Raw genomic sequence first — 27771 nt, 5'->3', positions numbered from 1 at the left:
TTTTCCTTTATTAGAGGATCAATCTCTATCTGGAATAGCTTTCAGAGAACTTAACCCCACTGTTTGCTGACAGCAACCCTCCTTGAGCTCTCCGCATGCATACACTGCCAGCCCACTGTAATTAGGCTGGAAGTTGTGAACATTATCCTATTTCATTTCTGCAAAAGAATAATTTCAGACGGCCACTGGAGATAACGTAAGTGCCAGCTCCGTTCCTCATTATCTCCTTACGTAGCACCAGCTGGAGGGATCACTCGTGTTAACAACGTGCTCTCGCGTCTCCTTGTGCCTTGTTTTGTCGCTATCAGCAGCCGGCAGCTGGGGAACACCTCCGCTCAGATATCGCACCTCCCGGAGAAGCAGCCCGGCGGAGCTTCTCGGGAATCGAAACCCCGACGGGGGTGTGTTGAGCTCCAAGAAGCCGGTGGAGCTCAAAGGGCAGGCACAGCCCGGGCCTGGCTGCGGCGGCTGTGGGGCACAGGCTGGGGTCAGAGCTCGTGTGCCCACGCCCGCAGGGGATCCTGCCTGGCAGGAGGTGCTGTTTGCGGGGCTGTTAGAAAACCTCCGTGCCCAGGAATCCGTCGGGGTCATCCCCAGGCACTCAGAGCCCTCTGTGCAGCACTGCTGAAGGGCAGGCTGGAGCCAGCCTCCTGCCCTGACTCTTTGTAGCAGCCTCTTGCCGGCGGCAACCTGTTGGGACTGAGCCGCCTCTGCCCCCGGAGCCTGTCCAGGGGCACAGGTGACACGGGGGGGAGCCTCATCTCCGTGCTCATGCCAGGGGGCGAGGGGACACAGGAGGGATGTACACGTGGGGTGTCACCTCAGATCCAACACCCGGGGAGGACACAGGAGGGATGCACACATGGGATATCCCCTCAGACCCGCGCCCGCCCCCCCGCCTGCCCAGGAAGCGCAACAAGCGCCGCCGAGCGCCCCGCGCGCCCCTCCCGGCCCACCCACCTCCGACTACACTTCCCAGCATTCCCGCGAGGGCTTGCCCCTCCCGCCCCCCTGCGCCGCACGGCCTCGCGGTCCCTGTAGTCCTCGCGCCGGCCCCCTCCCTTCCCCACGCCGGGCTGCCGCGGCGGGCGGCACTACCGCTCCCGGCCGCTCCCGCGGCGCCGCGCGTGCGCCGCCGGCGTGGAAGTGCGCGAGGCCGCGGCGCTGCGGGCACTGAGGCGGCCGAGGGGCGGTGAGAGTGGCGGCGCTTCCGCGTTGGGCGGGGGGCGGCGGGGGGCGCTCCGTACTCGGGTGGCACCGGGCGGCTGAGGGGCGGCGGTCGTTGTCCGGCGCACAGGGGATGCGCTTGTGAGGGCGGCGGAGCAGCGGGTGCGGGTGAAGCCCGGGCAGAGCGGAGCGATGTCCCAGCCCCAGCAGCCGCCGCCGCCGCCGCCGCCGTCCCCTCAGCAGCAGCCGCAGCCGCCGCCTCCGGCCGCCTCCAAGAAGCGGGACCGGCGCATCTTCTCGGGCACCTGCCCCGACCCCAAATGCCAGGCGCGGCTGTTCTTCCCGGCGCACGGGCCGCAGGGCAGCGGCAGCATCGAGTGCACGGACTGCGGGCGGCGCCACGAGCAGCGGCAGCTGCTGGCCGTGGAGGAGGTGACGGACCCCGACCTGGTGCTGCACAACCTGCTGCGGAACGCGCTGCTGGGCGTCAGCGGCGCCGGCCCGCCCCGCAGGAACACCGAGCTCGTCAAAGTCATGGGCCTCTCCAACTATCACTGCAAGCTCCTGGCCCCCATCCTGGCCCGCTACGGGATGGACAAGCAGACTGGCAAAGCCAAGCTCCTCACGGAGATGAACCAGGGAGACATCTTCGACTGCTCCCTCCTGGGCGACCGCGCTTTCCTCATCGAGCCGGAGCACGTTGAAACCATCGGTTATGGGAAGGACCGTTCCGGCAGCCTCATTTACCTGCATGACACCCTGGAAGACATAAAGAAGGCCAACAACAGTCAAGAGTGCCTCATCCCTGTCCACGTGGATGGAGATGGCCACTGCCTTGTCCACGCAGTCTCGCGGGCGCTGGTTGGCAGGGAACTCTTCTGGCATGCTTTGCGAGAGAATCTAAAGAAGCATTTTGAGGAGAATCTGAGTCACTACAAGGCACTTTTCCACGACTTTATCGATGCGGCAGAGTGGGAGGACATTATCAATGAATGTGACCCTTTGTTTGTTCCTCCAGAAGGTGTGCCAATGGGCCTTAGGAATATTCACATCTTTGGTCTGGCCAACGTGCTTCATCGGCCTATTATCCTGTTAGACTCCTTGAGTGGAATGCGAAGCTCTGGAGATTATTCAGCGACGTTCCTCCCCGGTCTGATACCCCTGGAAAAATGCATGGGAAAAGATGGCATGTTGAACAAGCCGATCTGCATTGCATGGAGTAGCTCAGGACGTAACCATTATATTCCTCTCGTTGGAATAAAAGGTGCTGCTTTACCTAAGCTGCCTAGAAAGCTACTTCCTAAAGCCTGGGGAGTTCCTCAAGACCTCATCAAAAAGTACATCATGTTAGAGGAGGACGGTGGTTGCATCATTGGAGGAGACAGAAGTTTGCAGGACAAGTACTTGATGAGGCTCGTTGCTGCAATGGAGGAGGTTTTCATGAGTAAACATGGTATCCACCCCAGTCTTGTGGCTGATGTGCATCAGTATTTCTACAGAAGGACTGGTGTAATAGGGGTCCAGCCTGAAGAGGTCACCGCAGCTGCCAAAAAAGCAGTGATGGACAACCGCCTTCACAGGTGCCTCATCTGCGGGGCCCTTTCAGAGCATCATGTTCCCCCAGAGTGGCTGGCTCCCGGGGGGAAGCTGTATAACCTGGCAAAAAGCACCCATGGCCAGCTAAGGCCCGACAAAAATTACAGTTTTCCCCTGAACAGTTTGGTGTGTTCTTACAACCCTGCGAAGGATGTGCTGGTACCAGACTATGGCCTGAGCAATTTGACTGTTTGTAACTGGTGTCATGGTAACTTAATGCGTCGCGTCAGAGAAGATGGGTCTGTTTCATATATTGATGGAGACAGAACTAATACTAGGTCTACAGGTGGCAAATGTGGCTGTGGCTTCAAGCACTACTGGGAAGGTAAAGAATATGACAATCTGCCTGAAGCTTTTCCTATTACTCTAGAGTGGGGTGGAAGAGTAGTGAGAGAGACGGTCTACTGGTTCCAGTACGAAAGTGACACATCTCTGAACAGTAATGTGTATGATGTCGCCATGAAACTTGTTACCAAGCACTTCCCTGGTGAATTTGGTAGTGAGATTCTTGTTCAGAAAGTTGTCAACACAATATTGCATCAAACTGCCAAAAAGAACCCCGATGACTATACCCCTGTAAATATCGATGGTGCTCATGCCCAAAGAGCTGATGATGTACAGCAAGGACAAGAGTTAGAGTCGCAACTTCCAACCAAAATTATTTTGACTGGACAGAAGACAAAAACTTTGCACAAGGAGGAGTTGAATATGAGCAAAGCTGAAAGAACTATTCAGCAGAACATTGCGGACCAAGCCTCTGTAATGCAGAAACGGAAAAGTGAAAAATTGAAACAAGAGCATAAAGGACAACCCAGGACTGCTTCTCCTGGGGCTGTTCGTGAGGGGCCATCATCTGCACCTGCTACACCAACAAAAACCCCATATTCTCCAACATCCACAAAAGAAAAGAAAATTCGAATAACCACCAATGATGGGAGGCAGTCGATGCTTACCCTGAAGTGCACCACCACCTTCTTGGAACTGCAGGAAGGCATAGCGAGAGAATTTAATATTCCTCCCTATTTGCAATGTATTCGCTATGGCTTTCCTCCGAAAGAGCTTCTGCCTCCCAAAGAAGGCATGGAAAACGAGCCCGTTCCTTTGCAGCATGGTGACAGGATTGCCATAGAAATCCTGAAGGGTAAGGAGGAAGGCAGGCAGGCTGCCTCAGCACACTCAGCCCATGCTGTGAAGCATGAAGACGTTGCTGTGACCAGTAAAATCTCATCAAAGGATCTGCAAGAGCAAGTGGATAAGGAGATGTATTCGCTCTGTCTTCTGGCAACACTCATGGGTAAGGCTGACTTCGTGTTATACTTTGAAATGGTGTTTTTAAGTAGAAGATAACATTTTTTCAAACTGTAGTTACATACATACATTTTTTTTTTCTATTCTGTAATGATGGAGAAGATTAGTTCCTTTCTTAGAAGTGCATTTAACATGCTGTCAGTGACTTTTAAAAATGCGTATATGAGGTATATGAGATAGTTCTTTCTTTGCTATAAAGTCCTCTTTTAAAAATTGCTGGTTAGAAGTGGTTGCATTGCCTCTGCTGTCCTGGCTCTCCCCTGTTTTTTCCTGTCTCTCATTAGGCACACATCTGAAGTGTATGTGTGAGAGGTACATGCTCTCTTTTTTCCTACATCTCCTTCAAGTTTCAGGAAATAAATTCATAGCAAAGGTGAGAAGGGGATGCTGAGCGTCTGCTCATTGGAAGTTTGAGGACCAAATTTTCACCTTATTAGTAGGATGAAATCCTGGCATGTCTCTCCATAGGGAGTTGTGTTGGTTTAAGCAAATCGACATGACATTGTCTCCTTAGCTAATCTGCTAATTTTAAATGAAGATTTGGTCTTTTTAAAGAACGAGGAAAACTATGTTTCAGTTTCTCCTCTGCTTACATTCTGAAATAAATCTAAACGCGGATCTGAATCCCAAAGGTGAACATAGGGTTGAAAAGGTATACTTATAAACTATCAGTCATGTAAATCTTCTAATAATTCAAGATGAAAGGACTTTTCTCAGGTGCCTGTGGTTTTTATTTTCCTTTTTGAACTCAGGAGACCTGGACCCTCGTTTGTGTACTTTCTTCATCAGGTTTCACAGTTCTTGCTGCTTCCTGGCAGGAAGTAGAACGGTAATTATCATACATTCAGCTCTATGAACCATGTTTACGGGTTGGGTTCTTTTTGTGGGAGCCTTCCCTCTTGCTGGAAGGATTTGGTGTGGCTAAAGCATGTGATTGTTTCAGAAACGAAACAATTACGTAATCACCGAGTGGTATGTCAGAAGTTCATCAAGCAGAACTTTGATTCTTTTCCAAGTGTGATAGTGTACTCCTGTGTCTCTTGTAAGACAAGGTGCTGAATCACTACTCACCTCGTCACACTGACATTTACACCCCAGTTCCAAAGTGCAAGAAAAGGTTAGGTTTAAAAGTTGTCTTAATTTTGAGATTAAACTTAAAAGAGTGCTTTCCTGTCTGAAGGAAATACTGCTGAAAGTATAGTTATTTGCTTTTGCCTAAAAAAACTTCAACATGCTTTAAAAGTATCTCGGTTACTTGAGCATTAAGGTGTATCATTTTGCAGATACTTATCCATAGACTGTGAGCTGATCTTGTATGCAAGAAACAATTTTTGTCTTTGCCTCTCACTGCTGTTAGATTCTGCTTTCAGAGCACAGGTTAGAATAGAATTTACCTCACCCTTCTCTGACTGCATCCATTTTGCATTACTAATAGAAGTAAAAGTGGCAGCAAGGGATAAACCAGTTATAAAACTTTATGCAGCTACTGAATAAGATGCTATTATTATATCATCACTTTTCTCCCTTGGTCTTCATTCTCCTTTAAAATATTTGTAGAAAAAAATCTAGTTACTTGACTGTTTACAGTTGTGATTTTTCAATGGGTTAACAAACTCTGAGAAACTTCCTAAGTCCTTGCACTTTTTAAAAAGTTTTGGGGTGGCAGTTCCTCAGGGTGGTATATTCAGCCTTTCTGGGACAAGAAGCCTTAGTGTTTCCCAATGACATTTCTGTACTGCTAAAAGTTGTGGTGCAAAGTTCTGAGAGTTAGCTTTGTAACTTTTTAACTTTTTATAACTTTGTTCTGTTAAAAGCATTCTTGTAATACAGTCATATCAGAATGTGTAGGAAGGAGATGATGTTGAAATAGCTTGCTGGGCCAGATACAATTTCCTTTTCTTTTCCCCAATTGTCTTTAGTGAAAGTGTGTCTTCAAACATCCATAACTGTTCATTCTGGATGCTTAAAAGCTTTTCTTTCATACAGAGTCTCCTATAGGCTGAAATACTCCTTTTGTATTTTGGTTACTAAGATTTTTCTTTTCTGGTCTCAGCTAGTTAACTTATTAGAATTTTAGATCGTGTTCTTTAACTTTTCTGTATATAACTTAAAAATAAGCCCTGGGAAATTAGATACTGTGATTTTTGACTATTTAACATATTATGCATGATTTTTTCTAAAGCTTTTTCTTTTTTTAGCTCAAGAAACAGAACTCTATAGGGAAAAGACTAAAGGAATTGTAATTTTACATTAACATATTTAAAGTGTTATATTTTAAAACAGATTTAATTACGTCCATGCAGAGGCACTGTGGATACGTGTGAGCCAAGTATGATGAATCTGTTTTGAGTGGTTTGTTTTTCATTGATGAATTCATCAGCACACAAAAATCAAAATAGCTAGGTTTAAATTAAATTTATTAATTGATACCAGGATTTTCTTGGAATTAAACAGCTTGTTTTTAAAACCTGTGTTTATCAGCTGAGTTTTTTATTTGTTTTGCACTTCTGTGTGTTTTCTCCACTGTATGAAGTGACAGTCTTGGGCTTGCAGCAGGTGCAGACTAACCTACACCAGCAGAAGAGGCGTATTTGTGGATAGGATAGTTTTGATTTGTTGTCATACCTTAATGTTCTGGAGTTGGAGTCTGGTCTGAGGAAGTGTGTACTGGAGTAGGAACAGTGCAGAGAACATAATCTCTGTGACAAATGTAGTGTCTTGAGGGAGTTTTTAATCTAACTAAATGATCATCCAAATTAACTTGTGACCTATAAACATCTCACTGCCATGGCAAATAAAACCAAAACAAATGGTAAAACCCAACTAACAACAAAACTGTGCAAACCTCAGATGTAGTTTAGTTGAGTCACACAGTTCCTCTGATCTGGGGAAGTCCAGTTGCAGTTGTGGGGTTTTTTTGATCTTCCAATGGGAGATCTCTGTCAAAACAGCCTGGTTAGTTTGTGTTTCTTTCAGTGGCTGATGCTTTTGTTTTGTGAGCCTTGCTCTCCATGCTTTCCTGCATGTAGTTAGTCCTTGTTAGTGTTGCATAAAAGGCTAACTAAACAGTGGTACTTCCCTTGTGCAAAGCTTTAAAAATCATGCCCGCAGCAAATAGGGAATCTTTGCTTGGAAAATGTCACTAATGTCTAAAACTGGGCTTCTTCTTTGTGGAAGGAAAGGGAGCCCTTCAAATAATAATGGGTTGCTCGATGCAGCAGTAAAGGAGTCCTTCCGTAGTATGGAGTCAGCCACTGTTTGGCTGCTGTCTGTGGCCTCTTTAGGCTTGGGTGGACTGACAGCCGTGTTCTGTTACGTATCAGTGTAGTGGTTACTTTGATTCCTGTGGGCAGTGTTTAAACCATCATGAGAACTCAGAAGAGCCGCAGCAGTGATGCTTTGGAGCTATTGTGTATAGGGATATGCATTTCAAATTGTAAATGAGAATAAAGATGCAGGTAGCAGTGACACAAGACCTCCTTCTTCAGTAGACCATGGAAAATAAGAAAGAAGAGTAGTTGGTTTACTACCTGGATGTTCTTGCTAGGAAGTGAAGGCCAAATTTGTGAGCTTGATGTGCAAATGAATGCAGTGAGCCCAAGCATATATGATTTGAGGGAATGCATTCAAAATTAATCGGATTGTGTAGGCCTCCTCTCTTTAAAAATGTCTAAAGACAGAACATGATGAATGTGCACTGTACCTTTGTAAGAGAATGGGGACCTGAATAATGCCTGAAGAGGAGAGGTGAGTGACAGAACTGTGATGGGGGAACAGATGAGCAGTGTACAGAGTCCCATGCCTCCCATGCCTGTCAGGGAGTGGAAGCAAAAGCTGGAGAGTGGCTTGAAGGGTTTTAAAGCGTGATGTAGCATATAATGCCGCTGTCATGTGGGTGAAACATTTTCTCACCTGAGGCAGGTGGGACAGGAAAATAGCCACAGTTACCATGTGGGATACGCAGTAAAGAAATAAAAGGATCAATTCAGATGTGCCATATATTCAGCATGTGGAAGCTATTAAAAATAGCTTTTTACTTCTATTTTTCTTATAGCAATAAGCAAAGAAATATTGCTGGCTAATATTTTGCAGCCTGACACATTCCAGCTATTTCTATTGTAAGCATTTAGTACATCCAGTTAACTTTAGTTTAAGATTTACAGTCTCCAATAAATTTGAGACATATGGTTATTGAGATTTCATTTTCTAAAGAAGGGGGCAAGTTCTATTTAAAATACCTCAGTATGTTCCCTAAATGTTTGATGTAAAGTGGGAAAAGCAATTTTTTTCTGAAAATGTGTATGCACAGTAGTTGCTTCTGCATCAGGAGAATGGAATTTATCAGTACTTTCCATTTGCACTACTTTGACAGCTGCATCACATATCACTTCTCTGAAGCAGGTAAGTGGTTAACAAAATAAGGAAATGGGTATAGACAAAAATGCAGATCTGAACTGATTGAGCAGGTTCTGTTAGGTCACTGATACTCTGTCACTGTAAACCAGTTTTTCTGTTCCTTGTATTCCTCTCCTTATATAGTCTAGGTTGGTTTTTTTTTCCTTTTTTCTCTCAGCATCATTTAAAGTTATTGCATTTGAATGCCATTTTTGGCATCTTTGAAAAATGCCAGTTACACAGGGCTGCTGGGGCCTCGTTGTTGATGTTTTGTTTCTAACTCTTAAGAAAAGCAAGGTACAGACACAGCCTCTATGCAGCTGCCTATGTGGACATTTGTGTCTCAGCTGCAGTATAAAGTCTGCTCTGTGGCAGCTGTGAAATTGATCTCTGATTTTTGAGAAGGTGTAGAGATATAGAATTAAGGTTTTAATGAGCAAGGGTATGTGCTTGAATTTTCGAAGTATGTTAGTAATTTCCTAGTTTAATGTAGAAAGGGTGGGTAGGAAGGGAATGGAGACTGGTGTTTAGGGCCTGGCAAAGAACCAGGAGCTGCAAATTTGGATCAAATCAAATTTAGGAACCTTTGTACTAGAACATGTGGGATATTTGACTGCAGACAGTAGTATGTTTTTCTGAAAGTTTCTCAAGGTCTTGAGCTCCTGTTCTGTGAATTTGCAGTAAAAATTCAAATTCTTAATTGCATAGAAGAGAGTGAGGACTCAGCTTTTGATTCAAGGAGTTACATTTTCAGCCATTGTCTATAATATTAAAATATGACTGTTTAATTCTAATGGTTGTGTTTGATTTTTACAGGAGAAGATGTTTGGTCTTACGCAAAGGGGCTTCCTCAGTTGTTTCAGCAGGGTGGAGTATTCTACAGCATAATGAAGAAAACAACAGGTATTTCTGGGGTTTTTGTTTATCCCTTTCTTCCTCTGTTTTCAAATCCTGCAAACTGTAAATTGGTATTGAATCACTTGTAAGCATAAATGTGTTTTTATTTTATTTTATTAGTCTGGTACCTTTTCATTCTTATAATATTGTGGAACTTCTTATGCTCCCTCAGAGAGCCTAAGAGTAGGCAATCTCCCTAAGCCTACTTCTTTGAACTTAAACCTCTTATTTTCTGATTTTTTTGCTTCCTGAATTGTACAAACAATTTTTTTTTTTTGGTGACAGAATGACCAAAATAAGTTAATGGGTTTTTTAAAAAAATTCTTTTCCCCCGTAAAGATCAAACAAAGAGAAAAACATAGGAGCTGTTGCTGTTATACTTTAAAACAGTTACTAGAAGGAGTTTATCTTTCTAGTGTGCTTCTTTTTAGATATTTTGCTGCAAGTTTTAAATTTAAAAGGTTGATTAAATTTGTCTTTTGTATTCCTAAGGTGGTGGTTCAAAAGCAAAGCTATCCATCTCCTTCTTCCATTGATGAATATCACATCTTGGGCTCTATGTAGAATAACCAAGCAAGTAGTTAGAGTATATTTTATTTTTTTTACAAATACTACCTACAAAGAATAGTATATGTTTCTTTAGAGAAGAAAGTACCAATCAATTATTTTCTCTCCTTTAAAGTTTATTTTCTTGTTGAAATTTTTACATTCATAGTTTAGCTCTTGTGGTTTCATCTATTGTAATGATTCCTTTACTTCTTTCTTACTGTCCAATTTGTTCTTTGGCAGTTTTTTCAACCTTAACTTTATCTTACTTATTTCTGGAAACAGGTATTTTACCATGTAATTTCTGTTCTCTTTGCAGTAATTAAAATGGATGGTATATTCAATGGCCACCACCTCTCACTCAATTATTAGCCTGGATAATAGAATTAGTGTGCAAATGTCTTATAGCAGATCTGTTTCCTTTTAGTATTATTTCTTTTACTGTGCTTGTAAAGACTGCTGTGATTGTGGCAAGTGAATTATAGCTCATACATTGCCTGCTGGAAAGGGCATTTTTGACCAATTGATAATTAGCCAGAGTTGAGAACTCGAAATGAACCCATGGGATTTATAACCCAGCTGGTCATTAACTTACAGAAAATGTCTGACTTACAAGTAATTTTTGCCAACTGACAAGGTAAGCAATAAGGCTGTGGGAGATGACAGTCTGTATGTGACCATTTCTACGTATGCAGGTGTTTTACACTACCTTGGTAGGTAGAATTTCTATTTCAACATGAACACACTACTACAACAATTTCAGTGTGCAACGATCTGACTAATCTTTCCACTTAAAGAAGCCCCTTACCTATTTTTAATATTTTAGCTAATGTAATAATGCAGCTATTGTCCTAGACCTTTGGAACAAAACTTTTTATCAAATGTAGGTACTGTTAATCAGTTGAAGTTTGATTTAATAGATATTGTTTAAGATCTTACTTTGAGATTTCAGAATTGCAGTTTCAGAGGCAGTTTTGGTCTATCACAGGAATTGTTACAGCTCCCTCTTTGCAAATGAGCTGGTAAATTATGTACTTAAAATATGTTCTTCAGGCTGAGTTAGACAGGTAGGTGTTCGAGGGTAAATTTTGTTCTGTGTTTTGGCTGTTTTGTTACTGGCTTCCATGAATATATAAAGAAGGAGCTACATGTCTGAAGCTCTTGAAATAAAATCCTATTTGTAGATCTCTGCAACTGTGCAAGTGCAAATCAGAAGCTGTGGTGGATGAGTGAGACTGGTCAGTTAGTTCATCAGTATGAGAACAGTTCAATAACATTTCAAATTATTGAATGACCTTTTTCATTGATGCCCATAATACTCGTTTTGAGTGCATTGTATTGATAACACAGAAATTGAATTTAGTTGATGTGTTTCTTCTCTTCTGAATAATTTCTGGTGGTTTTCTTCAAGAATTTTAAGAATGTGAGGAAAAATCCCAATAATTTACCTACTCCTGGCACCTTTTAAACAGTGTTGTTTTCATTGTAGCTCTCCTTGCATAGCTGATGGAACTCAAGTGAAGAGGGTGGTTGCAGCCAAGTTTTCATCTGCAGATAGCTTTTAACTCACAGGAAGCCGTCATCACTGAAGTGATACCTTATTGCTTTACCAAAGCCTGTATGGGATGGAGTTGAAAGAGTTATTTTGTGTTTTATGATGATAAACTGTTAAAAATGAATGTTGTCCATTTTTGACACATAGAATCTTCAGAACTTAAAATTATCTAGTGAACTTTCTGTTTTTACAGATTGGTCAAATTTTAAGTGGGACAATGAAACAAACAGCAGATCAAAAATATTATGCCTTATGTTTGTTCTGTAAAGGTTAATAGTTATAATCTCCAGGACTACTCAACATAGTCAGCTTGAAACACTTTTGTTTATCTAGCAACACTTCCTCTCTGAGAAAAAGACAAAATACCAAATTTGAAATTCCTCAGGCTTAGCAATTGTTACACACCCTGAAATCCTACTACAGTTCTGACTAGTATGGAAGTGGTCTTGGATAGTACTTCTACAGATAGTGTTTTGAAATGTGCTCCTTGGCAGTTTTCTGGTTTTGGTGTTTGTTTGGTTGATTTTGTCTTGTTTTGGGTGGGAATGTGGGATGGTGGTAGTGATGGGGTTTGGCTTGGTTTGTGTTACTGCAGGCATATTCTATTTCTTTAACTTCTGTTGTGTTAGGTAATAACTTTCAGTGTGGGTTTTTTTACATACTTGGTTCAGTAAATTTAAATACAATAATTACTGTGTGTTCAGAGATGCCTTAAAATATGTTAGCACTTTGAATAACTTTTTCTATCTTTATAGGTTTGGCTGATGGCAAGCACTGCACTTTTCCACATCTACCTGGTAAAAACTTTGTGTACAATGCAGCAGAAGACAGATTAGAGCTGTGTGTGGATGCTGCTGGGCACTTTCCAATTGGTCCTGACGTTGAAGAGCTGGTTAAAGAGGCCTTAAGCCAAGTGCGAGCTGAAGCTACTTCAAGAAGCAGGGAAGCGAGTCCTTCGCACGGAATGCTGAAGCTGGGTAGTGGTGGAGTAGTGAAAAAGAAATCTGAACAACTACATAATGTAACTGCATTTCAAGGAAAGGGCCATTCCCTAGGAACTGCATCTAGTAGTCAACAACATGATCAAAGGGCCAGGGAAACACCACTTTTAAGAAAGCATAGCACAGAAACAGACTTCAGTCCTTCTGCTAAAATTGAGCCTTCTGTATTCACAGCTGCTTCTGGTAACAGTGAGCTTATCCGAATTGCTCCGGGAGTTGTGACAATGAGAGACAGCAGGCAGCTTGACCCCACTCTGATTGAGGCACAGAGAAAAAAGTTGCAGGAAATGGTCTCTTCTATTCAGGCTTCAATGGATAGACATTTGCGGGATCAGAATACAGAGCAGTCAGCATCAGTTGATGTATCTCAAAGAAAAGTAGAGGCAGTGAGTTCAACTGCTAAAGCTGGGAGCTTTCAGGCTGGCTTACCCGAATCATTTTCTGCACCAGGTGGTACTGAACACTTGAATACCGAATCAACTGATGGTAACATGGTGAATTCTGTGGGAACAACATTCCCTGCGAGGTCTAAAGCACAAAAGGGAAATTCTGTTGAGGAGCTTGAGGAGATGGATAGTCAAGATGCAGGAATCACTAATGCAACTGAGCCAATGGATCACTCTTGATAGGTTAAAATCTAATAAGGGTAGAAGAAATTACTGTTCAAATGTAATGTTTATTGGCTGGGCCACACAAAGTGATTAGTTATTAAATCTTGTATGTATGTCAAAGATTATATCATCTTATTCAGTGCATGATAAGCGTGTGATTGGCAATAGCTTTCAATATTACCATACTGCTGCCCAGGCTGGCTCTGTTACCTGTAAATTAGTTATTAGGAAATGCACTGAGATGAATATCTGCTGTACATGTGGGTTCTTGAAAATTCTTTGTAATTTTTAATTCCTTAAAAGTCTTAAAATTTAAGCCCATGCAAGGTTCCTACCATGCTAGTTTAAGGTTGCTGGAAAGGCTAGAACAGGCAAAACTAGAAATTTGACGAAGTTAATTCTGTCCCAGGTACTTAATTACAGTCAGAAATACACTATAAACATGAATGATACATACATTTCAAAAAGCAACTGAAACGAAACTCCTGCTAAATTTGATAATGTAGCATATACAGTACTTTTAATTACATTGTGCTGGCACTTTCTGCAGTTTAATAACTTTTTCATTCATACAGCTGTTTACGCCTCTCAGAAATCTTGGAATGTGTGTGACTTTAGCAAACTCTAATTTCTCCATATTGTCAGTTTAAGAAAGTTAGTAAAAAGGCTACTTAGCATACGATGAAGATAAAGTGAATGTGGTGTGGTTATGCATGGCTGTCTGAGCCAACACAACCATTTTGGTGCTCTGTTAGTAAGTGATAGCACGTCTTTATTTCCTCCCAAATACCGAGGTAGTCAAGTGTTGTGCAACTTTTAAGACAATTACAGGAGAGAAGTTGGCAATTTCAATAAACAACAAACAGCAAATCCATTTCTTTTAAAATACTTTGATTACTAGCATTGGTTAGAAATGGCAAAAATTAAATAACAGCTGTCCTCTTAAGAGCAAAATAAGAATTTATTGAAAGGAAATTACTCTAACATACATTATCCTAAAGTGTTTGGGGATAATTGAGCTTTTAGAAGCTCAGTGTTTACTCTGTGGGAACAAGGAATACATGCTGTTTCAGTGTCCATAAAGACTACCCACCTCTCTCAGCCTCACACTTCAGTTTGTGATGCAGATTTCCCTGCATCAGTGATAATATAACTGGTATCCACTTAAGTAGTGTGTTCATCAGACCTGTAGTGCTAGTTTTTAAGAAGCAGCCACTGTGCTTGCTCCCTAAGGATGGAATGTGTTTCTGATACTGCACTTTGCTTCCTATCTTGATACTCATATTTAAATGCACTATTGTTGCTTCCTCTCATGGTAAAATAACATTGAATGGATGAAAGATGTTAAATACAGCTTCAAATGATTTAAGAGCATTTAAATACTGAAGTCTGTGTTTGTGCACATGTGGGTTTTTACCAGTTCACTAATGTGGTTTGTGTTGTATATGTTTGTATTCAGAAAAGTCTCCTCACTTTTTACATTTCTAGTCACTTGAACAGTTCTAACCGTTAGTATGATAAAATGTCCCATGAGGAAGGATTTATTTTTGTATGTAAAACTGAAATGAAGCAAGTCACTAAAGTAATAGCCCCTCTCTTTTGTCAAGGTAAATTAAAATGCCTCTGTTGGTTAACTTTTTATGTAGATGGAACAAATACTTTATTATTTAGTACACTACTTAGAAGTAAAAATTAAGGAACACCTTTTCACAAATAAATGAAAAATGTTAAGATCTCAAATTGCTACCCAGTAAGTTAGCAATTTGGAAGCTTGGAATGTATGAAGCAGTTGGCTCACCAGAACTGACCTTGCTGATGCACTGATTAACTGGCAGGGCTTATTCAGTGAGAAACAGGATGCACATGCAGCAGCTGGAAGCCTGCCATGACTTCTGAAAACATTTAGTCTCCCATGAATCAGTCTAGCTGGCTGAGGGCTACATCTGTATAGAAAATGTTGAGCAGAGGCTTGTGCTTTGTCACAGTGTGAGGCTTCAAAAAGTATATCAGTGCATGTTCCTGGGAAGGAGTTTAAATCAGGAGAGGTTGAGGGGGAGCAATGTCCTGGATCTCTTGCAGTTTAAACCAAGTAACCATCACTTTGACAGTTTTAACCTTTTCTTTAGAAAAGGTTATTTTTTCTTGGCTGAAGAAATTATGGGCAGTGTATATGAGAGAATTTTAAGTCTGAAATAAATTGAAATATTTATTGTACATCGTCCTTAGTTCAGTGAAAAATGCTTACTTCTTTCATGCCATTCTGGTAAGACTACAGAAGTTTGTGTGCCTTTTACTGTGTAAAGAGGAAGGCTTGGTTTAGTTTTGACACACTTCCCATTTTAGCAGTAATTTGACATTTTTCTTCTTAACTAAATAGAAGTAGAAGCAGATAATAGCTCTATTTGACTCACCCTTAGTATTGTCTTGGGCCCACTGGAGTCGTGTAGTTCAGAACTCTCCAGTTCCTGAAAAAGATGGTCTCAAAGGAATGGTAAAATGGTGTCAGTCACAAGATCCACTGGTCTGAGTTCCTCTGGTGTAAAGCAGGATTGTGCATGTTTCTTTGCAGTGTTCTTATTTCATGTGGCTTTCCCATGCGTTTAATATCAGTGGTTTTGAGAAAGATGGCTTTTGATACTCTGAAGTGAAGCTAAACTTCATCTACATGCCGGTGAGATGTGTGACTGTACAGGAGAAGTGAAATAAAGAACACCAAAGTGCAAGTTGGAACAGATGTTTCATTTGATTGTTAGCAGTGGGTGCAAACGTAAGTTGAGACAAATCTGTGTGCCCGTCTTAGGAGCACCCGTGTGCTTGTTAGATTTCCCTGTTAGTCAGGAAAATGGTGATGGGATATGAGGGCAAGGAAGACGTTGACTCATTCTGGACGTGAAGATGTGTCAGTAGGACTTCTCAAATGTCAAGAAGGGTGCCCTTTTCTCAGAAAATAAAAGCAACCAACCCAAATTCCTGCTACTGAATTGCCTGTGGAAAGAGGCTGTGGTTCTAAATTCTTTTTGAGTACCCACCTGGATTCCTTTCTTGTCTAAAGACCAACCACCTTCTACACTGTATCTTGTGTCAAAGAAGACACATTATTAGAAAATCCTAAACTTTACTATGGCTTAGTACGTATAACCTAAAGGAAAGATGGTTACTGAAAATCCAGGCCTCTTGTGGAAATAAAAAGGGAAATGAACTTGATTGCTGATGAGCATATGGGAAACCTCAGGAGAACAGATCAGTTTTCCAGGAAAATGTAAGACTTTTACTACTTCAAATGGCTGGCTGCTTAGTAAGGTTGAATTTTTGATAGTGCAGTTTCTCTTTTTTTTTTTTTCAAATGAAATCAAAGAAATATATTTGGGATGTCTTCCCTGTTGTAGTCACAAAACTGCAATGGGCACTGTTGGCTTTGTGAGTCCCATATAGTTTACTAGTCTTGCTGGCTACAAAGTGTGAGCTAGACATTGCCTCCGACAGAACACTCCAGCAGAGGCAGAGAGGCACAGTGCCACAGGGCTGTGTGCTGACAGCCCTGTGCAGCAGGCATACTTTCAAGACCAAAATACTTTATTTACAGTCTTAGATAAGGTAGAGTCTGTTGTCACTGTCACAGGGTTAGCAGAGTTGCTTGCTACTTTTTCAGTGCACTGAAAATGCCAGGTAATAAAATTCACAGTATGCTTACAAATGGGAGAGCGATGCTTGGTCTGAGTTGTATGGAAAGTGAATGATTTAAGAAGATGCCACTGTTATCTCTACATTTATTTGGCTCCCATTTTCAAAAATCAGAATCTACATGCTTTTGTCAAATAATAATATGAATACGAATACGAAGTTGATCCTTTTGTTAACCACAACAGTGAGTGGTTTCTTTGTTTTGCTTGTGGATATCAGTTTAGCTTCATGAAGAAGTTGCTTAAGATCTTTAGAATGCAGGATTCCCTCTGAGCCCTTATGCCTGTGGTTGAGCAATAAAAGGCTGAAACAAGAGTGGTATTTTCAGAAATATTTTATGTTCAATGAGGATTATTGCCAAGAAATGAAAGAGTGCACTTTTAGGAGGGAATGCTATTTAAACTGTATAAATAGGAATTAAAATAGTGTATATATTTAGAAAAAAATCTTTTTAAAAAGTGCTTTACATGTTGAATTAAAAATAAATTAGCATAGAAGCTATACCATCTTCACAGTACTGGCTGTTATCCAGCAAGGTTTGGTTTGTTTTATTTGTGATTGCTGTACTAATTATATTTGATTTTTTTATCTGTAATGTAACAATAGTGTATTATAACAGTATATAGTGTACTATACTACACTTCACTGTACAGTATTTGGAATTTTCTTTGATTGCAATATTAAAACTATAAGTTAAAACATCTGTTTTGGTTTTATCAGGTGCAACTTTTATCTAGACTTTCACACATTAGCTTGTTTAATTAACACTGATTTGGCTACAAAATGAGTGAGTTGAAAATATATTCTAAGTTCTGCATATAAATCGCGTTATACTTGCATACATGAATACTCATACAGAAGTTGAAAAGCTGGTACAACTCTTAGAAAAGTAAAATCTGATGTCATCCATTTTCCTTTAGTAATGCTTCTGTTTAAAAGAAACTTCTTGGAAAGAAAGCTCTTTAAGGAACAGTGTTTCTTTGACCTTGTACCTGTTCTGAATATTTCATTACACAAATAGGACCTCTGAATTTGAGAGATTTCTCAACAATATATGTTTCCTATATTTGCAAACGAAATGCAAGATCTATTTTTTTTCCCAAAGTTATCACCAAGAGGGTGTAGAAAAATGCTGATCAAGTCATATATGACATTTAAGATACCTTGCAATCTGTGATTTGAAATGTTGGTCAAAATGTATTCAAAGCAAAATTTTACTGTGTGCACGTAATACTCAAGTATGAATGGTATAATTTGGAAGAACTAGGCTTTTGAAAATTTGGCAATACTCAAAGATGAACATATTGACAACTACTTAAAGTATTTCTGTGCTTTTTCCACCAGCTACATGTGGTACTTTGTTTCAAAAAGCAGCTTTAATCAAAACTTTTGAGCCTAAAAAGAAGCCATAAAACCCATCTGCAAAACCCTGTGTTACTTCTTCCTGTATTTACTGAAAGGCTTTAATTCCAAGTGTGCTAGCATTAAAGCATTCTTTAAAATGATGAGTGTAAATACACGGACTTAATTTTGATTGCATGTTGTATCATGAAGAATTGAAAATTATCCTTTGGAAGATTTGTATTTCAAAAGCTTAAATGCTTAATGCTAAGCTAGAAATTTGCTCATCTTTATTAATGCAGTGATTATAATGTGAGCCAAAACCAGCACTGAACGTATGAAGCAACAAAGTTAAGTGTGTTTTCAAAGTGTTTTCATTTTACTTCTGCTATTAATTGTATAGTCTTAATATCTGTCTAAATTTTTATGTTAGATTAGAGTTGTTGGGTTTGAGTTGTTGGTTATTGTTTCTTTGTTGTTTTTTTTCTCTTTTTTTTTCATATATATGTCCATAGTACATCTGTTGTAGCATCCCTGCAAAACCCCAGCTTCCTTTCAGAAAAAGGCTCCTCAAAATACAATCTTATTCCTAGGATCAGGGTGAGAGTGAACCTTGGCTATTCATCAGCAGGTGTTGTGAGTTGTGGAAGGTACTTTTGGTATTACAAAGAGTCAATTCAAACACCTATATTGACTGCAAAAGTGAAGCGAAACGATGTCTCTTTGCTTGATGTGGAGGTTTTGATATATGTTGGCTTCTACTGATTTGTGATGTTTTAAGAGTATTATTCAAAAATTGATAAAAGAAGTAGGTGTTTGGATCCATAGTAGGCTTGATGGCCAAGCTGACATTACAGAAACCCAGTTGCCACAACTGGTTTGAAATGGGTTATTTGGATTTGAATTAGTTAAATTGATGTACACTGGGTGATTCTGAACATTTATTAATACCATCAAAGACGTTAGGCTTCAGTGTAAGCGTGACCTCTGTTGCAGTAACTTGCAGGTGCTTTAAGAGGCTTCAGAAAGGACTATTATTCTCTATTAAGAAAAAGCATTGATTATGAGACAGCTGCACAGACTTGTATTTGGATTTTATCCACCTCTATTTTTAAAAGACTACCTAATTTTGTTTTCTGCTGGAAATAATACTTCTAGTGGCTTGTCTCGCTGGTAGCAAATCTAATTTCACTTCAAAAGTGATCCTGTAGATCTGGACTGGGTCTGTGCTGTTTGGAAACTGGTATTCAATAAGTGAAGAATTAAAAGAAAGATGGCAGATGGAAGGAAGTTACCAGAAATTAGAAGAAGGTTTAGAAGATGCTGTGGTTCTAATTACCCAACAATTTGTGGAGCCTGGCTGGGTGAAATGCACAGTCATTTCTTAGAAACCTTTAAGGCATGGTTCAAGCAACTTCTTTCACAGTAAGAAAGCTTGATTTTACAGGCTATTTTGTCAATAAGATTTTATTTAAAATGAAACTTCTTTCAGATTGTCGCCTTGTTGTGTAAAGATAGAGGGATACTTGCCAGATGCTACCTCCTAATCCTAAATTCTCCTTTCCCACATGCGTTTGTGCAGTCTCTTCTGATGTTGGGCTGGCTTTCCTGTTTGCTTTTCATCTGTAACTTGGACTTCTGAATCATTTTTACCATGAATGTTTTTGTAAGCTTATTGCCCTCTGAATTCCTGCTTTTAGAGTCAAAGGCAACAAATGATCCAATTTCACAAAAATTAAACTGATGGAAATGAAAACCTTGTTACAAGCATGGAAGCCTTGTATGGCACAGAAGGAAATGAAGGGAGATTCCTAGAGAGAGCACAGGACTTGTCAGCATATTCAGGAGAGGGAAGAAGATACATAAGGATTTATCCATGTTTCTAAAAATTCAGCTAGTAGTTCTGTAGGGCAACTGTGTTTTGTGTTGTTTTACCTCCACAGTGTTCCATCTCCATGGTGGAACTTTAGAAGCTGCAGTGTCTCGCTGTAAATCTGGGGATCCCCTGAGATCCACCTGTCCTTTCTCCTAGAAGCAGAAGCTGCCAATACATACTTTCCAACCCGGTGGGTGAGATGTCACCAGTCATTGCCCCATGATGGTGTAGGTTTTATGGCAGCAAGAAAAGAGCCGGAAAAGGCAATGGCGTAACTTAAAAGCATGGGGAATGAAATAACTCCTAATTTTTTGTGTGCTCAAATCTGCTCAAGTGTCGCTCAGTACATACTTAAATCTTACATCTGAACATTGCACATACAAGAATACTGGTTTTCCCCCCTATGTTTTTTCTAAAATAAGGTACTTCTTGGCTTCCTGAGACACATGCTGGAAATAGCAATTATTTTTTCAGACAGCAGGAGGGATGCAGGAAATAAAGGTCAAGAGTACCTGCTGCTTTTTGCTTTCAGAATAAGAAGTCAAGGCATGGTACACTAGAAGAAACTAGATGCCAGTATTTATTTCTTTGCTCCCTCTGTTTCTCCTAACCTTAAGTACTTCTTTACCCTGCCACATTCACCAACATTTTTGTTTGTTTTCTTCCATGCATTTGAAGTCAGCTGAGATAGCCCATTCCCTTCTTAGTTTGGAAACTTTGAACTCTGTCAGGTCTCTATTAAGCCCGTAGAAAAATAATTCCTAGATATCTATTGTCCACTGTGAAAGTAATCTTTTATTTAATGTTTTGTATCTTTCCAACCCTAACCCTGAGGTTCTACATTGGAAACTCATAAACTTGAGTCCTTTCACAGACTTGGTAAATACATTTGCAGTAACTAAGAACCTTTCATGAACACTTCTTTCTGACTGCAGAAGTAGAGCCAGGATGGACGTGTGCAGTTTTTTCATCTGTAAGCACCCTCTGCTCTCTCTTCTCCCCTCCTGCTAGAATTCTGCAGGGCACGAGAGCAACAGTGCCTTGGAAAAAAAGAGGTAAACTACAGTTGTGCAAGCAGCAGAGGCAAGTACCTTTTGGACTGCTAGGTGTAATATAGGCAGGTTTGCCTCTGTGACTCTTGTTTTTGTAGTCAGGAGTCTTTTAGTAGTCCTTTTGCTGGTTTGGAAAGTTGGAGATCAGAACACTATTCTTTTTATAAAGTAGTTTTGATTTTTGGGGTAGAAAGTCAAGCCAGTGCTTTTCTTCTATTCTCAGGATACTATTGAACTTAGGCTGCTTGCCTGAATCTAGCTTAGGCTGCTGCTGGGACACTGTTACTGCTGCCCGATCATTTGGTTGGCTCAGTCTGGATCCGACTGCTTTAGTCTCTTTCATTAGGACTAATTGTTTACTCCTGGGGTGAACAAAATCTAAGGATTAAGTTGACTTCTCTTGCATTTGTAGCGATGACCTACTAGAATGTAATTCCAAAACAGCATGGGACAATATGTATTTGTAATACATGATTAACAGGTGACTTCCAAACGTTCTCTTTGGTCTCCAAAGTTGTAAGTATGTTTGTGAAAGGAGTAAATTTTTAAAAAAATATTTGCATACCTGACCAAAACTAATAAAATTATTCCTCCATGATTTCCAAAATATATGAGTGGCATTTAAGAAATTAGTAAACTTGTTAATTGAGATTAACATTATAATTAATCTTGAAGTGTAACATCTGAGTGTAAGTATAGGATTGTTTTCTCCCCCTTTGATTGATTCAAGGCTGTTCCACTTTTAGCCCTTATAAAGTAATGTTTGCCTTGATAGTGCCTCATATAAATTAATGCCCATGCCATGGAAACCATAAGTGATGTGGTTGCCAAATGAAATTTGTCCCTTCAAAGGAATACTGTCAATCAGTGTAGCTGCCGCTGTCCTTGCATAGCAGATGAGGTGAGGCTTAGGACTTGGTTTCGAAGTGGCAGCATCCATCTGAGCTGTGCACTGACACCACTTCCTTGCATTCTGAGCAAGAGGATCCTAGTGTCGGTCTCTGGAGCTGCTTAATTGATCTTCTGAGCCTGGGAACTGTGGTTGTTGTTTTCAGTTCAAGGCTTCATCCCAAGGCCACCTCAGAATTCTTGAGGTAGTTGTACAGCCTCCTTGATAAGGTGATATGGGCTGCTTTGGAAATGTGCAAGATGTTTTGTGTGCATAATTGTCACGGAGGCTAATGCATGAGCATAAATTCTGAGCCCATCCAGATACACGTGATTATTTTGGTATTTTTGTGATATGATGGCCTTTTAGCCTTACATTTCCACTCTCCCTACACTAGCATGAATAATGTTGATACAGTAAAGCAGAATTCATGAAATCACAAAGTGCATGCAATTCGTCTGTGTCAGAACACAGGCTAATTGGGTTAGGCAGAGGTAACAGCACTTTTTTTCCCTCTCCAAAAGGCTGTATAAGTAGGTTGAGTCAAAGTGCATGGAATTGCTAGCTCTTCTGAGTGAAGTTGTTGTTCCTATAAGACCTAGCATCTTAGGAAAATGTTATAAGAAGCATTTAGAGAGAAAATCAGGTAATTTTCAGCAGCCATGAGTTGCCCTTCAGAAACTTTAATAACAAACAGTTGAGAAAAGAAAAAAGAAAAGAAAAAAGAAAAGAGCAAACCTGTAAGTATGACTCTGAAGGCACACAGCAAGTTGAAACTGAACTGCAGCTTCCCTGAACTGACTGTGACATGACTCAAGTATGAATGACAAGCTTGGATCTTTGGTACTGAGACATGGAGCAGATGCAGGTAATAACATGCTGTCATAAGGAGAACGATTTTAATTTAAAAGAGTATCTGGTGAGTACCCTTGTGCTCTTCATCAGAAATTTCTCCAAACGTGGGGAGGAAACTCAACCCCCACAGGGATGATGCAAGCCACAACACCTTGGGTGCTGAATGAGTGGTGCTATGACATTGAATTCCAACCAAATCAAGCAGCTGAGCTGAAGACTTGATGGATGCATGTGGTTTGATTGACATATTTGGTGTTTCAGCCAGTGCTGAGCTCTGAAGATTACAGTCACTAGGGGAACTGGTGATGAAGCATTGAAGACTACTAAAAGGAAAGTATTGGGTAAAAAAACTGTAAGCTCACCTACAGTGAGCTTTTCCTTTATTTTAGCAATCATGAAGTGTTTCTTTTACTTTATAGATCTTAGTTCTATGAGACTGGGAGCAATCGGTTAGGAAACTGATTGCTGAGGAAATAAACTACTTGTTGTCCACAATTCAAAAATCTGATTCCTGATCTTAGGAATTCCTTCTAGGCATTTTGCTAGATTCTTCTCTCATAGCAAGAATTCAGTTGCATGCCTTGTTGATTATTTGTGGTAAAAATAACCTTTACAAAGATGGGTTTCTCTTGTTACAAGAGAAACAACCTACAGGGTTTTTCAACAACCTACAGGGTTTAGGACAGACTGATTATTCTTAACTTCATGTCAGTGGTGTTAAGCCCTGTGCCTCCTGGGGAATATCCATATATTGTTTTATTGTCCAGATAAATGTTGAATTGGCTGCCTGAATTCACAACTAGATTCTGATGCATAGCAGCAAAGAATTACAATCCTCTGCACGTAACTTCAGAGTTTTTCCATCATTTCAGCTTTGTAACAATAAGCAATGAGGTCATGACTGATATTGTTTTATTCATTAAAGGATTTATCAGGAAATAGATGGAACTCTCAACAAATTGGAGCAGTAACAAATGAGCCCAGTAATACACATATGGAATTAACATATGGCCTAATATCGTAGTACCTTTATACCACTGCAACTGGGTGACATTTTTTGAAATATCAGCATTGCACAGAAAGGGACCTGTTTTTCAGCAAGAGCAGAGTCTGCTGTTAGAGCCATAATGAATGCCTAATACAAATTTTTCCACTGTAGATCAGCAGGAAACTAAGCAAGAAGAAATAAATAACAGGACAAAATGACAGGATCATCACTGCGTCTTCCAGGGAGCTTTGTCTTTCAAATCATCCAGGTAAGAGTGAGCGTTCTGTCTTTGGAAGTGGGTTGCCCACTGCTGCTAGCACTTGTGCAACACTACAAAACCCAAGTAGGATCCGAATGCCAACAGCTGATTCTAATGATGTTTGGTTTTGATTTGTCAGGAGACACAGCTAAACAGTCCTAAGGTAGTGGGGAAGTGGCAAAGTGCCACTGTAAGTATGCCCACTGTGACTCAAGGTCCATGAGCTAGGAGTGACCTTTACCTCATCCTGACATCCTGAACTTGCAGCAATGTCTTTGCACCTGGTCAAGTTCTTTAGGTCTAGATTGGAACTGAGCTCTCCTTTCTCACAAGGGAGTCTTGGGAAGGACAGCCAAAGACAGAAAACACAATAGGACTCGGATGTTGCCAGCTGGTGAATGTCCTACCAGAAGTCCATCGAGGTTGAGCCTGGTGGCTTGTGGGCCTTGACAGTCCTGATGGAATGGGAGGGGACAGTCCCTGAAAATGGTAGCATTTAGGGGAGATGTTCCCTATCCTGCTACAGACTGTCAGTTTGCGCCTTCTTTCTTAGGGATACTCTTAAATGAACAGTTGGAAAAAATAACTTACTGTGAGGTCTCTGAAGAGAGAAGTAGACCTCTGGCTTGGTTTTGTGAAGTTACTAAAAGAAATAGAGGGGGATGCATATCCATACTTTTTTTTTTTTTTTGTCATGTAGGAGCACAAGAAACTCCAAACAGTAGACCTTGTCACACAGGACAGTAACAGGATTAAAAAAGAAAAAAAAAGTGGGGTGTGTAATTACTGATGTACTACAAGGAGAATGTTTACTGGATGTCATAACAAACTGCATCTTTAGGTTATTATTCTACTTAACAGGACCATCAGTGCTTATTAATTTAGCAGTTTGTTTCAGCTAATGCTTTCAAGATCTATTTCCTGCAAATTAGGAACACATGTGTTACTGTGGGAATATAGAAGAAAGTATCTATTTAGACAACCATATTTTCATTTTGGGCTCCTTTCACTTTGAATTAAAGATAAATGAGTGCTAAAAGATACCATTTCATGCCATATGAGGCTGACAACAGAAATCCTGTCTCAGAGTGGTTTTTATTACTTTTTGATTATGGCTTTTGTAGTTCAAAGACTCCTGTCAGAGCTTTGATGTGGGGAAACCTGCTGCATTGTCATTTCTGGATACTAAAAGCGCATCACAGGGAAGGCAGGTTGGTGCTGAACGTCTATTAGCAAGCAGCAGGCAAAGACTACAAATAAAAACCCCAACGATTTTTTTTTTTCCTCTATGAAAGATGCAACGATAGGAGTTCGCCCTTGTAACAGCAGGTTTGTGATGCGAGTGAAGTTGGATGTTTTGGTGGGCGATTCCCCTCCCGTGCCGTGAGCGCTGTGCCGGCGCCTGCAGTTTCCTCTGTGCTCCCGCAGGGGGTGCTGCGAGCCCGGCGTTCCCGCTCGGAGACACCCGCGTATGGGAACATCCGTACTGCCCTGGGCATGTACAGGGAACATCCGTAATGCTGCGGGGATGTATAGACTCCATAAAGGGATTCGTTTATACAGATAACTTCTGTGAATTCCGTCCTAGTGGACAACAAACTGTCCATGAGCCAGCAGTGTACCCTGGCGGCCAGGAGGGCCAATGGTATCCCGAGCTGCATTAGGAAGAGCATTGACAGCAGGTCGAGGGAGGTGATCCTGCCCCTCTATTCAGTTCTGATGAGGCCTCACCTGGCGTGCTGTGCCCAGTTCTGTGCTTCTCAGGAAGAGAGAGACATGGAGCTCCTGCAGCAGGTCTAGCGGAGGGCAACAAAGATGATTAAGGGACTGGAGCATCTCTTTTTAAATACAATTTAAAGTGTAACTGGAGCATCTCATGTAGTGACAGGCCAAGGGGGAATGGCTTCAAACTGAAAGAGAATAGGTTTAGAATAGTTATTAGGAAAAAATTCTTTACTGGCACAGGTTGCCTAGAGAAGTTGTGGATGCCCTATCCCTGAAAGTGTTCAAGGCATGTTGGATAAAGCTTTGAGCAACCTGGTGTAGTGGAAGGTGTCCCTGCTCATGGCAGGGGAGTTGGAATGAGATGATCTTTAAGGTCCCTTCAACCAAAACCATTCTATGATTCCAGATAAAGACTGTTGTCTAGAGGAATACCTAGAAAACACAAAGGTTCTGCTGGAATGTAGCTTGTACTTTATGCTGGTGATAAGTGTCACGAGCTTGTTACCACTGTGATGGTGGTGGTGGCGAGCAAATTTCCGTAAGTAAACCACTGAAAAAAATGTATTTGTAACAAGAAACGATATGCTGTTTTGGTGATTCGTTTTGACCATTAAAGTAAAAATCACGTTGCATTTAATAAAGGGAAAAGCTTGTGTTTGGGCCCTATAATGGATGTGAGCTGTGGGTGAGCACCTTTAAACACTGTCCCTACCCTTCCGTGTTTCTTTGGCTGTGTAGTTGCCAACACGTGTTCACATCAGGTGCTTCCATCCTGTTCCCCTAGGAGCTCCACAGAGTCCACGTGTCTGTCAGCGCAGCCACATGAGGATGTGGTGCCATGTTTCTACCTGAAAGGAGGTTGTTGCAAGGTGAGGGTTGGTCTCTTCTCCCATCAACGAGCGATAGGACTAGAGAACAGTCTTAAGCTGCACCACGTGAGGTCTAGGTTGGACATTAGAAACATTTTTTTCACAGAAAGAGTGATTAGACATTGGAATGGCTGCCCAGGGAGGGGGTGGAGTCACCATCCATGGAGGTGTTTAAGGAAAAACTGGTCTAGTTGACAGGGTGGTGTTTGGTCATAGGTTGGACTCCATGATCTCAGAGGCCTTTTCCAACCTAATTGATTCTGTGATTCTCTTTGAGGTGACCTTTTCTCAATAAACCAGTGCAGTGGCTGGAGCAGGAACCCTGTAACACAGCGATGGCTGGGTGCGATGAGACCCGCACTTCCCGCTCCTCAGGCACGCGTGTAACCCACAGGGCATGGAATTTTCGGCGAGGGGGGGAAGCGGGAAGCGCTGCCTTCGCACTGCCAGACAGATCGCGCCCGGCGCGGGAGCGGGAGCGGCCGAGAGCGCCGCATCCCTGCGCTCACCGGCCCGCCGGCAGCGCCGCGGAGGGTGCCGGAGCCGCCGGGTCTCGGTCCCCAGCGGGTTTTTACGCTCCGTCTCTTCCTGGGGAGGGGATCCTGGCCCAGTTCCCGGGAAGGGGATCCCGACGCGCATTACCGGTGGTGGCGGGAAGCAAGGTTTTGTATCTTGGAGCGGTGCTAATCCACAGCTCCCTTCGATAGCTCAGCTGGTAGAGCGGAGGACTGTAGAGGCGCAGCCCGCGGGAATCCTTAGGTCGCTGGTTCGATTCCGGCTCGAAGGAGACGCTCGGTTTTGCCGCGCGGGGCGGCCCCGCCGTTACTTTTTCATTCCTTTGCCGTCGGGAGGCGCCGCCGTTGCCGCGGGCGCGGGAGCGGCTCGCGGGCGCTCGCGGCGGTGCGTTACGGGGCTCCCCGCGCCGGGAGGACCCGCCCCCCCCCCCCCGGCCCCGTCACACCGCCCGCCCGCCGGCGCGAGGCCCCGCCCCCCCCCGCCCGGCGCGCGGGGGGCGCGTGCGGGCGGCGGCGGCCAATGGGGCGTCAGTCCGCCTGCGCAGATTCAAACGGCGGCTCGCGGGGGGGAGGCTGCGCGCGAGATTCGGGCGGCACCGGCCGAGCGCGCCGCGAGCGCCGGCGGCTGAGCCCGAGCGGCGGCGG

General features: G+C 42.1%; 1 protein-coding gene, 1 long non-coding RNA gene and 1 other non-coding gene across 3 annotated transcripts; 2 read left to right on the top strand and 1 right to left on the bottom strand.

Annotated features, from left to right (window-relative positions):
- Positions 1-1165: 1165 nt before the first annotated feature.
- On the top strand, positions 1166-17460 carry VCPIP1 (valosin containing protein interacting protein 1). The gene is made up of 3 exons (XM_027748222.2): positions 1166-4057; positions 9283-9369; positions 12220-17460. Exons 1-3 carry the CDS (start codon positions 1360-1362, stop codon positions 13089-13091), a joined length of 3657 nt encoding a protein of 1218 aa, XP_027604023.1. The 5' UTR covers positions 1166-1359; the 3' UTR covers positions 13092-17460.
- A 6205-nt stretch (positions 17461-23665) lies between these two features.
- Positions 23666-26709, bottom strand: LOC120322633. Its single transcript, XR_005562445.1, has 2 exons — positions 26455-26709; positions 23666-25927 (listed from the first exon to the last, which is right to left on the bottom strand). It is a non-coding gene; the product is annotated as an uncharacterized LOC120322633 (long non-coding RNA).
- A 599-nt stretch (positions 26710-27308) lies between these two features.
- TRNAY-GUA lies at positions 27309-27398 on the top strand. The gene is given in 2 exon segments: positions 27309-27345; positions 27363-27398. It is a non-coding gene; the product is annotated as a tRNA-Tyr (tRNA).
- The last annotated feature ends 373 nt before the right edge of the window (positions 27399-27771 follow it).

Source organism: Pipra filicauda, unplaced genomic scaffold (genome assembly GCF_003945595.2).
Source record: "Pipra filicauda isolate LSUMZ 115617 unplaced genomic scaffold, ASM394559v2 scaffold138_size1969278_pilon, whole genome shotgun sequence".
Lineage (NCBI taxonomy): Eukaryota > Metazoa > Chordata > Aves > Passeriformes > Pipridae > Pipra > Pipra filicauda.
The sequence above is the reverse complement of the archived record's forward strand: the minus strand, read 5'-3'. Positions and strand labels throughout refer to the sequence as shown.